The sequence below is a fragment of the Equus quagga genome, chromosome 10, assembly GCF_021613505.1.
Source record: "Equus quagga isolate Etosha38 chromosome 10, UCLA_HA_Equagga_1.0, whole genome shotgun sequence".
NCBI classification, from domain to species: Eukaryota; Metazoa; Chordata; class Mammalia; order Perissodactyla; family Equidae; genus Equus; species Equus quagga.
The window spans coordinates 27568590-27580927 of record NC_060276.1 but is presented as its reverse complement, the minus strand read 5'-3'; the positions used below and the strand labels follow the sequence as shown (position 1 = coordinate 27580927).

Here is a 12338-nt window from a genome sequence, read left to right as displayed (position 1 = left end):
TCTGACTGATGACACTTCAGGGCGCACTAGCCTCTAGAACTAGCACTTGCTGCTGTGAGCAAAAAGAAAGCAACACAGTAAAAATATCAGAACTTATTCACCGAGGGAATGGGAGAGTGTAGGAGGCACACAAAGTGTACAAGTTTTTTTGTTTTTTGTTCTGTTTTTAGTGGAGGATGAATCAACTTTGTGAACAAGTTAAGGCTCCAAGGGAACAAAAATCTAAATCATAACCCTAAAAAACCATAACCCACTCTATATCAACACCTTAATGAAAAGGTGAAGATCTTGCTTCATCTTTCAGCAAAAAAAATGTCAAGTCTGAGATAATCAATATATTCCAAACTCCAGAAGGAAAAAAGAGACATTCTTGTTAAAATACAGTTGTAATGAAGCAAACAGCCAGGCTTTTGCTATTAAACACAATACTGTGAAGCCATTTCCTTTTTTTTCAAACTGACAGAAAAAACACTAAATAGATTTAAATAATCCTGATTAGAAGGTGAGGAGAGGAAATCTTATTACAAACTAAATTTTATGTTTGCCATCAATGAAAAATAATTCATTCTATTCTTGAATTTATTTTCTGAAGTTAAATTCTCTAACAGCTTTGATTTTGCAAGTAATGTCAAAGTAGCAAAATACAAGTAACTACAACATATAAAATTATACTTCAGCAGAAATGCTTTCATAATTGGATCCAGGGGCTTAAAATCATTATTTACTTAAAAAAAAACATATTCTACACCACAATTTTTCTTTCAATTACACTTTAACAAAGGAAGAAAAAAAAACGGTCCTAATACATTTTTTTCTTAAATAAGTGCCACTCACGCCCAAGTTAGCTAGCAACTCACTGAGGTTAGTCTGCATATCTTAATCAATTGCACAGCATTTCCTGGCTTTTAGCCAATGGAAACATAACTCCTGATGGCAAAAACAAAAAGCACTAGGGCTGGCCCAGTGGCGCAGCGGTTAAGTTCACATGTTCCACTTTGGCAGGCCGGGGTTTGCTGGTTTGGATCCCAGGTGCGGACCTACGCACTGCTTGTCAAGCCATGCTGTGGCAGGTGTCCCACATACAAAGTAGAGGAACATGGGCACAGATGTTAGCTCAGGGCCAGTCTTCCTCAGCAAAAAAGAGGAGGATTGGAGGCAGATGTTAGCTCAGGGCTAATCTTCCTCAAAATAAATAAATGTGGCTGTCATCTAGCTTGGTGATGTTTGAAAAAAAAACAAAAACAAAAACAAAAAGCACTAGATTGAATTGACTACACAGACTGATAACCAGTACGACTTTTCCTTCTTCCAATCATATAAGAGATAAAGACAACAATTATAAGGAAGCCCAAGGCCACACCCACTGCAACAGGAATAAGAAAGTTGAGGTCAGAGTCAGCAGAACATTCTTCAGCTGTTAGAAAAGAACAGACAGAAAGCAAAGAAAGGAAATTAGTAAGGAATGCAATTAGGCAGAAACAAGCAAACAAGAAACAAGCATTTTGAAAGTGTACACAGATTAGTCTTTTATAGCATTACGCCAATTTTCTTATTTTCTCTATATCCACCCAAATATTTCTAAGCAACTGATTCTCCTATATCTCTCATTGTCACTTCATCTCAAATCACACCTAATTCCTCAGTACAAAAAACAGAAGTGAAGGGAAGAACAGGAAGGGGTCCAAAACACAGAATTGAGCTTCCCTAATATTGGAAGATTTCATGTTTAATTGTCTGAGCGCACCAGGGAAAAGAGCTGTCATCGACACTTACAACCATGCCTGTGTATCTCCCCCACTCCTCTCTCCCTCGCTGCAACGATCATTAAAATATAAATAAGAATTCTGTATGAGTAATAAAATTTAAGTTAAAAAGGACTTAGGATCAAGAAAGTGCAGCATAATTTTTTTCACTGGGGCATTAGGTAGCTACCAGGTTATGTAGAATCCTCTGCAGCTAAGCAGTGCCCTGGAAGAATGACAGCAGAATCCAATACATAGCAGTCCATTCCATCGGACCACCACGAAGGCAATGTGCAGCGCAGCAGATTCTCTGGATCCAGACAGAACTGAGTTTGAATCTTGACTCCTTCCGTTATTGGCTAAAGGACCTTGGTCAGGCTATTTAAACTAGGCCTCACTTTCCTAATCTGTAAAAGGGGGATAATAATACCTAATCATAAGGTATTTGAGGATTAAATATAATTATATTTCTAAAGCATCTGATGCCCATCAGGTGGTCAACAAGTGTCCATTCCCTTCTTTTTTCCTCCCATGTTTGTGATCTCATCCAAGGGGGTTTAGGTTTTGAAGTAGCAAACAGAGATCAAAACAGGAGTGTCTCAGTGCACTATTACTGCAAAAGTCAATATGCAGTACTTTAAAAAATACTTACGCAAACAAAGCTGATATCGTGTTATTTAGTCAAAGTGTCCAATTCTGATCTCATAATTTCAAGTTTAAACTAGTTTTTCTAGTGAGTAACTAGGTTTCATTGGGTTAATTTTTATCAAAATGCTAATAATGGTTTTGTTGCCTACTAGATATGTAACCTCAGTGAAGTCATTCCCCATTCTGTAAAATTATGGGGTTAGAGTAAATAATCTTTAAGGTCCTTTCCAGTATAAGTCTAATGCAATTAATAAAATGTGCTATTTGGTGTGATTTATGATTGAATAATAACTTGCATTTTCCTCTAATTTTATTTTTTCCTCCCCTTGCACTTCTGTCATTCATTAAAAAAGCTGCTAAGGCTCTGAGTATATAATATGAATTTCAGTGACCTTAGCCTTTGGTGAAAGGATTTATATATTTTACTGAAAGCCTTCAGAGACTGATAGCTGGGTACCAAGATCCTGTAATCAGTGAGCTACAGAAATCCTGAACGAACCAATATATACACAGAATGAATTAACAGAACAATCACTTCAATGTGAAACTCTCCTCAAGTCTATTAAGCTTCCTTCTTACATGTCTATACATTCAATATCTGTGCCGCACTTATAACACGGAATATGCTTCAACGGGGGCTGATTACCAAGCTCGTTTTGATGCCAACAGCTCCTCTTTACACTCCCATCTATGCTCTGCCCCACAGGGGCTGTTTGGAAGAAGCGAGAGGCTAGTGCTATGCTTCACTGCCTCCCTTCTGAGATTGCTGTTAGCTTACATTTCCTAAGTACCAGTCTGATGACAACACTAAACAGATTTTAATGCTCTAGAGATCAACAAGATGAGGTAGAGAAACACAACACAATCTCCTAATTAGTTCATAGAATATTTCTATCTTTCAATGCTAATCAAGCATCCAAAGAGAAAAACACAAGGGGAAAAAAGGCAAGTGGTTAAATATGCTTGAATCTCTTCAGTCTATATTGCTGAAAAAGAAACAGTACTTTTAAGACTCTAATTCTGAAGCTAGTTTAAGTTCTGTTGTGGCCTCTTGGGTCTGTTTTTTAACCTAGGAAAAAATCACAAGCCTGAGATACTGACTTCATCCTTAGCTTGAACTCAAAGGTATCAGCACGTAACCTAAAAAATGCTGATGGTCCTGAGGACAGTCAACCGAAAACCAAGTCTGAGCATATCTGATGGGCGTTTACGCCGCGTCAAGATTTATTTAATGAACTATGCAAAGGCACAGCGCTGAGTTCAAATCAGGATAGTTCTTATACACTGAAACAGAACACCGGGAGTGAGACAATATTTATTAATTCAATTAAGAGACAGTTATATATTTTATTCTTATAATGGCCATGTTAATAAGTTTAAGGCATCTTAGGTTAGGATCAAAATTTGGCCAAGGCTTCTTAAAATAGACCTTAAAACATTGCGCACCGATGTTCTTTTTAACAAGTTTGTCTTCAGGACCAATAAACACAATGTTTTATTTTAAGTTGATCAAAGAGAACAGTTTTTATTAATAAAGACTTATCTCAAAATGCTGGGACTGATTTAAGAATTAAAGTTTCAACATAATCTTTAAAGAGCAAAGTGTTTCAAAAGTGAGAGGCAAGAAAACCTTGTTATGTGCATGTGTTTTGATATAATCAATCAGATTGCAGGTTCTAAAATTGCTCATATCCAGCGTGATGGCGCTTGAGACCAATAAAGTAAGCCAGCAACACTAGAATAAGTACTCCTGCCAAGGCTGCTCCCACCGCTATGGGCACAAGGAAGTTGTCGTCATCTGCTCTGCAGTCTTGAGCTAGATGTGGAGAAAGGACAATTGAGAACAGAAACAGTGACAAAATTTCAAATCTGTAAATTTTAAATTAAAATGACAGCACTGTCCAACACACACATTTGTTTTTTACACCAAGGTAACAAGTCACTGGCATTCGTGACGAGCAAATGAGATGTTCCACAAAAGTGATTTTCCAAATAACCAAATCATACACTTTTAAGTACCCCCAAAATGCAGTCATTTTAGATGAAAGATATACAAAATGATCACATACTTCCCATATATCTTAAACAGAAGATAATGGATAAATATAATTAGCCTTTCCTTGATGATCAGGGCTGTCAGCTTTCAGAGGCAAGCTTATGATGTTAAAGAAGCACAGTACCTGGAACCAAAGGAAAACTACACAAAGCAGACATAAGAACTCAATGCATAGCAATCTACGGTCATTTAGTATGGGAAAAGACACAAACCGGCCCTGATTATGTAACTGTTTGCCTCAAATGTTCGGTCTAGTGTGAGAGTCAGGCAAGAAAATCAATGGTTATAATTTCAAAATGTGCCATAATAGGGGCAGGCAACACACAAAGTGTCATGGAAGTGTTTCAGAGGCACACTCAACTCAGCTTTGTTACACAAGACATACTCTGAGAGAGGTGACACTGCAGCTGAGTTTTTAAGAATGAGTAGGAATTAACTACGCAGGTAATGGGGGAAAGGCATTCCAGGTATAGAAAATAGCACAGACAAAAATATGGAGGGTGAGAAAACACGGCACTTCAGGGGAAATGCAAGCAGGTTGGCATAGCTAGAACAATGGATCAAGAGGTACTCTTGGCTGGAAAAGTAGCAGAAAAAGAGTACTAGGACCAGCTCGCAAAGGCATTGTATGCTAGGTAGTTTGGCCTTATACTTATTGAGAAAAAAAAATGCAGCAGGATATTTATTTCAGAAGTTATTGCAGATGGAAGACTGGTGGCAGCTCTATTGCTAGAAGCCAGATGACCAATAATATGGTCCTGAACTGGGTTAGCAAGGTGCAGATGCAGAAGGGACGGACTAGAGATCCAATTAGAAGGCAGAATTGATCACATGGATATAGGCAATGTGGTAAGAGGAGATAATAGAATGGTTTCCAATTCCATGCTTGAGTGATTATGTAGATGCTGGTGCCATTCATCATGACGCGGAATACAGGAGAAATATATGCATTTCAGTTGTTTGTAGTTGTTTTCATGGGGGGTTGATTTTTCATTTAACTGTTCTGTTTTTGTATGTATGGGGAGGGTGGAGAGGCCTATGTGGAAGAGAGAGAAGTTCAATTTTGGATCTGCTGAGTTTAGGAGGCCTGTGTCCCAACCAAGTGGTTGATGAACCTAAGTGGTAGTTAAAACAAGGGACAAAGATATTTCTCAGCAAGGGCAAATAGAATAAAAAGAGGACCAGAGACAAAACCCTTGGGAACACCAATACTTGAGGCATAAAGGAGCAGGAAAAGAAGTAGATAAGGCAGGTAGAAAATGGTGCCACAGAAGCCAAAGAAAGAAACAGTTTCAATTAGCATGGCAGAATAGTGTAAAATATTAGAGGAGTCTGAGAAATGTCCACTGGATCTAGCAATATGGAGGGTGGGGGGCTATAAGTCAAATTGCTGCAGCTTTAGGAGTGAATGGGAAGTGGTTGGTTAGGAGATCAAGAACATGGGATAGAGAACGTACACTTACTATGAGAAGTTTAGAAGAGAGGACAATAGGGAGGTAGTTAGAAGGGGGACACTGTCAAGAAAGGGTATCTTCAAGTTGCAAGAGACTTAAATATGTTTATAGCATGAGGGAGAGAGCCATGAGCACTTTATAGGTTGAAGATGTTGAACGGTACAAGGCCTCCTAGGAGGGAGGAAAAATGGGATTCCAGAAGCACTGACCAGGAAAAGAAAACCTCCTGAGACTGGAGAGGAGGAAGGAATGGTGCAGATGGAGATGTTTGCAGAGAAGGGAGGAGGCTAAGGTGTTGAACCACCACTTCTCACTATTTTCCATTTCCTTATTTTTTATTGTCCCAGTTCTCCTCCTAGCTTGCAATCTACCAGGGATTGATAAATCAGATAATTACGCTTATTAGAATTGTGTCGAAAATAAGAACGAATAGGCTGCAAGGCACTTCTGATTGTGCCTGCATTTAAGAAATGTGCCAGGCTTTTGCTAGCCACTGGGGCAATAACAGAACAAGATGCAATCCTGGAGTTCATGGACTTTATGACATTGACTTTAGCCGCCAGCTCAACGATCTTTTTTACTTGCTTCTTGGTTCTGTCAAGAATCCAGATAGCTGAGGTTGCCAGATGTGACTTGTGAATATATGATGTTAAAAGCACCTAGTTAGCTCCTCCCTTTCAATTTCCCAAATTACCACCCAGCATATAAACTATTAGGTGACACGTACCATAAAGTATTATGCCTTGGATTTAATATAACTTGGTTTTTAAAAAATTCATTAGTAGATTAATTTCTTATTCTGGCAACAGATTCACAGTCCTCTCTTTCTCAAATTGGGTATTTGACCTAGTACTAAAACGACTTTCATAAATACTGCCAATAAGGCTTTCATGTAAGACAAATATTCCCAGAGTAAATCAAAAAGGCAATCCGCTAATATAAAGATCTTTCCAGATGCTGTCACTTACTTAAAATGCTCTCAATTAGTATGAAGTATTAATTTATAATAACTATGGATTTTACGAATTCAACTTTAAAAAATTCTTTAGGTAACAGAAATAAATTTTGGTGAAACAAGAATTTTAATAGATTCACATCCCGAAGAAAAGAAAATTTCATTCTATATTCTGATCATTTGCCTAATGTACACTTGAGACCATATTGAAAATATTTCTGGAGAAAGGAAAAGTGTATTTGTGGAAGAGTTTAACAGTCACAGAAGCAGTGAAGATTTTTAAAGATAAGTTTCACGGCCATTGAAATTTCAATGAAAAGTTTGACGTAGATTAAAAAATACTGTTAATCTTCAATTTTCTGTTAGTTCAGAAATTTTTCAAATACAATTTTCAGTGTGAGTTGGAAAACTGAGATATACATTTCTAACAAAATATAAAACTCCTCTTAACCAACTGTCAAAATTTCTCTTTGGAAGAATCAGCGTTAACAACCACATTCTTAAGTGACATCTTATTCTATATTACATACCTTTTGATCTATAGTCAAACTGTTTGAAGTATATCACATGAACCTGAAAAGATACTTGAAGCTACCCAGTATCAACCAAACATGTCTATGCTAGTTTCAAAAACAAGATATGGTAATTATTGATGCAGAAAGTTGGCTAGCAGGGTAAAAGATAAGGAGATGGGTGGGAGAAAGATGAACCCAAGACAATTTAACATCATCTACCTGAGTAAACTGAGATGAAATGCTATAATCTTAAAAATATCTGAGTCTGATAAGAATTCCTCCTGAAAAATGCAAGAAACTTCAGATGGTGCATTTTTACACTGTATGTAAAGTATGTTCTTGATACATAACAAGTAGCTTCTTACCATCCCTTCTAAAAATACTCAGATCTTCATTGCAATGGAAACTATCACTCAAAGAAACAAGAGTAACAGGATTTTAAAGCCCTCAGCCCCCAGATGAAGAAACTGAGGCCCCAGAAGTTAAGAAGCTGGACCAAAGTCACAGGGTAGCAGAGTCGGGAGCTGTGATGATTAACTGGTAGTCACATGGCTTAACTGGGTAATCCAGAGGAAAGTTACTAGCCAGGTTGCTAAGTTTTTTGTGTGTAATATGCTAAGGTGACTGGGAGTATTTGGAAATTGGAAGGTTCAAGTATTTTAGGGTGATCTGAGAGAGAGATTGCCCACAATCCTATTTAGGTTCGGATCAATAGTTTGGTTTGTATGGCTGCAATATACAGCTGCTATGTATAGACACTATAAGTAGTCTAAATTTAGGAGTTGAGAAAAGTGTACAAAGAGATACTCTGAAGCTTTTACTATGAAATAAATAGTCTAGATCACTGGTTCCCTAATTGGCTACACATCAGATTCAGCTAGGGCGCTTACACACACAGACACACAGACACACACAGACACAGACACAGACACACACACACACACACGCACGCACACGCCTTGTCCCAGACCTGCTAAGTTAAATCCTCTAGGAATGGAGCCTGGAATCTGAATTTTTATAACAAGTTTCCCAGGTGAGATTCTTATTCTGTAGCCAGCCCAGCATCAGTAGAGACCTATGTATGGGATGACTCTTCCAGACAGCAATACACAGAACATTTTGCAAATAATTTAGTTCTACTTCTAAGCATTTTTAAAGTTTTTCCTTTTGGAAGAAATTGCCATTAGGTAGTATACAAAATCTTGACTTTAACCAACAGGAAAAAATGTGAGCAAATTTCCTTACGAAATAAACGAACCTTTATTGTTTTTTTAGAAGCAATATGATGAGCAAATGAACAAGCAAATATCTAAAGAGAAATACCATACATCAACTAGTGGTTTAAACATTTGAAAAAGAAACATGAGAAGTATTTACATGGACCAGTTTCTTTATACAAATGCTAAAACATGAAACACACCTAGAACTAAATAGCATGTTAGATTATCAAGGTGTAAACCCACTAAAACAAAGAAAACTACAAAAGGTACAAAGAATGTGGCTATAAGAAATAATAGTGTAAATAACAGTATACAAACTGGCCCACGTAAAGTACAAAAATATTCAATGAAGTCAGATTTTCTATAAAACAGTGCTAATTAGAGGTATTTTAATATGAATCAGGTATGTAATCTAAATTTAGAAACTTTTAGAAACATTAACAGCGTAAAGCCAGTGCCACCCACTTGTGCTTCCAATTTTTATTTTTAAAAAAAGCTGCTTTGTTTTGACTCATGAGAAATATCTAAGGCCCACGTTCTCATAAGCATTATCCATTTTTATAAGGTTAACAATCTTACATTAAAACACTATTTAAATAAAAAATAATTTTTAAAAATTAGATTTATATTTAGTCTTTAAAAAGTACCTTAAGTTGGCAACGCAGCTCAATGTAGCTTTAAGAGAAAGACTAGTCAGAGTCTGATCCTGAGTCAGTAAGATTTTCAGGCTACTCTAAATGGAGAGCAAATTTAAGTGGGAGAAAATATTTATCACACCAATATAACTCGAAAGATAGTTACAGACATACATGTGCTAATACGCAATTGTCTGTGTGTGTGTGCACGCGTGTGTGCATGTAGGTAATCTATCAAATTAATTCAACATCAATAATATCGTGGAACCCAGAGATCTCATTTTCTAGTGAATGGGGGGGAGGGGGGACACACATAATCTCCCACACACAAAAACACAGGAACCTTCCATATATGCTGCATATTAACAATTTTTTAATATTTGCTCAGCCATTCCAATAATAAAAATGATCTCTCAGAAGCAGCAAGAACTACTTGATGTGTTAACTATCAGGCTGAAATGTTTTGCTTTCTCATATAAACATTAGGTGGTGCACAGTAAATGGACAATTGGTGCATCTCCCCAGAGCACAAAACTGAACACAAAATACATGAATTAATAATGACTCTACCATAATGAACAATAATAATGTAAGTTTTGATTAGCACAGAACCACTTAAATGTGAAAGCCAAATTAGTAAATGTTGTGGCAATCAATGCAAGCTGGAAACAAAGAACTACCTTTTAATGGACTAAGAGAAGACCAAGACTTTTGCGTTAGGTGCAAGTTACTTTATAAGAAGTGTAAGTGCACTTCTTTATCTAGGTTCTAGGACATACTGGCATTTCTTCTTAAGGAAAAGAAAAGAAGAAAACATACTACCACCAACAAGGATACTGGAAGGCTAAAGAGAAACCTACATTAATCTTAGCACTGCAGGTAGAGGCCAATTTACGGGTACAAAGGACTAATGCCCGAAACTGGCACTGCCTAGCAATTATCTCTAAAGCACCTAGAAAATGGATTGAAATGCCCAGTTGGAATAGTCTTGTGTCTTGCAATTTAAAAGATTGAAATATCCAGTTTTTTTAAAAAGGATTAAACAATAAGATTAACACCTATTCTAAAACTTAAAAAGCTTTTTTATCTTTTGTCATTATAGCCACATTGAATACAAATGTATTCAAAAGGCATTAGAAAAGCACTCATTGCTAAGAACATAACACTACTAGACCAGACCCTGTTGAAACCTACTGGCCTATCTCTCATAGGTCAAATACGCAGCCATGCCAAAGCAGCTAAGTTCACCTGCAAACAAAATCACCAAAAAAAAGCAAAAGGAGCAAGTACAAATCCACTGCAGAATTTGTCGTCTCAATATGACTACATGCAAGAAATAATTTCTTTTTAAAAACTGGTTTTCTTCAACTGTATATTTCTAGTCAGAATACCCAAAGTGAAAACACCGAAGTAGTAATTCAAGACAATAAAATAGAACCTATAATCCAGGTGATTTTGCACATGCCTTTTGCTGTAGAAATAACAGCTTTAAATTCCTTGGTAGGGGAAACCCAAAATCACGTGACTAATTTGTAGTTTATAGTTTTGGGGGTGTTTTTATTTAAGTTCAAAATCCCCCATACCATCCATTCTAAGATCAGAACTGCAACTAAATATACCTTAAATTGAACAGTATTGCATACTGGAACTTGTACTTGCTTTATTGTTTTGTAACAGAGATCACTAATCCAGAGATGGATTAGTGTTACAGAGTCTGATATCCAGCATAACTTTTTCTTCTGCCAATTAGGTAAGCAATCACTATAACGATAATCAAGCCTGAAAGGCCAGCACCAACTATAATTGGTATTAGAATGGTGTCATCATCCAGCGAACACTCTTGGGCTGTAGGTGAGAAAAAGTGTGTAACAAATAATGAGTATAATCAAAAAAGAATGTCCAAAAGTAAAAGATGTTGATTCAAAAGTCAGAAATGTTCTTACAAGATCAACTTCAAGTAATTAAGACAGGTATACAGTCATGGGTCACTTAACAACAGGGCCACATTCTAAGAAATGCGTCGTTAGGTGATTTTGTCGTTATGTACTCACAGAGTGTGCTTACACAAACCTAGATGGTATAGCCTACTACACACCTAAGCTATACGGTACTAATCTGATGGAACCACCATCATATACGCGGTCCATCATCAACTGAAACGTTGTTATGCGTCCCATGACTGTATTTTAATGATAAAGTTACAGAAAACTATGGATTGTTCTAGAATTAAAATCCTAAAACTTATCTGTCCTTTCATTATGCATGTATGTGCATATACAGATATTCATATATATGAATACATATTTACTCATTTATATCTATGACTAAACAAATACATGTGTATTTGTGTTTCTTTGTTTATATTCCAAGTCCTTTCCAAAACAGAAGTGAGGTATTACTTTATTGGAAATGAACAGAGCTAATCTAGCCAGAGTAACCTCTTAGTAGTAGAGTGAATGTCTTTTGGGAAACTAGGAACAGATCAGGAAGGTTTAATCATGGGATCAGAACAGCCAGGCTGGCTCTGAACTCCTTTAGAGCAGAGATAGTCCATGAGCCAAATCTGGCCCAAGAGCTAAAAATGGCTTTTAAACATTTTTGAATGGTTGGAAAAAACAACAAAAGAAGAATATTTTGTGACACATGAAAATTACATGAAATTCAAATTTCAGTATCCATAAATAAAGTTTTACTGGAACTCAGCCACACTCATTTGTTGACTGCCTATGGCTATTTTCGTGCTACAACAGCAGAACTGAACAGCTGTGACAGAGCTCGTGTGGCCTCCAAACCTAAAACATTTACTGTCTGGGCCTCTACAGAGAAAGTCTGCAAATCCCTGACTTGGAGTATATGATTTTGGTGGCTGCAAAAGTCAAGAAACTGGGACCTCTCACTAATTTGAGTGTGTTCACTACATTTATCAATGTGGTTGGGGCTGGCTGCCCACAGGGACTATTCTTTTCTATTTCTAGAGAGTAGTCCGATCCAGTGAAATCTAATCAGCACTCTTTCACCTCGCTGTGAGTCTATTTCCTCCTCGACGCAGTCCAGTACTACAGCGTGTTGTATTTCTAGGCACCCATAGTCAAGAACCTAGTTCCACAAACAGA

At 37.0% G+C, this 12338-nt stretch overlaps 1 protein-coding gene across 2 annotated transcripts in view; it reads right to left on the bottom strand.

Moving 5' to 3' along the window:
* Positions 1–3687: 3687 nt before the first annotated feature.
* Positions 3688–12338, bottom strand: part of LAMP2 (lysosomal associated membrane protein 2) — a 32323-nt gene continuing 23672 nt past the window's right edge. Inside the window, exon 9 of one of the 2 annotated variants that reach the window (XM_046672998.1) lies at positions 3688–4206. In XM_046672998.1, coding sequence (XP_046528954.1) covers positions 4067–4206 — 140 coding nt within the window. In that variant the 3' untranslated portion in view covers positions 3688–4066. Of the gene's footprint in view, positions 4207–8606; positions 11071–12338 lie in introns of those variants that run through there. The other variant, XM_046672999.1, reaches the window with a different exon arrangement.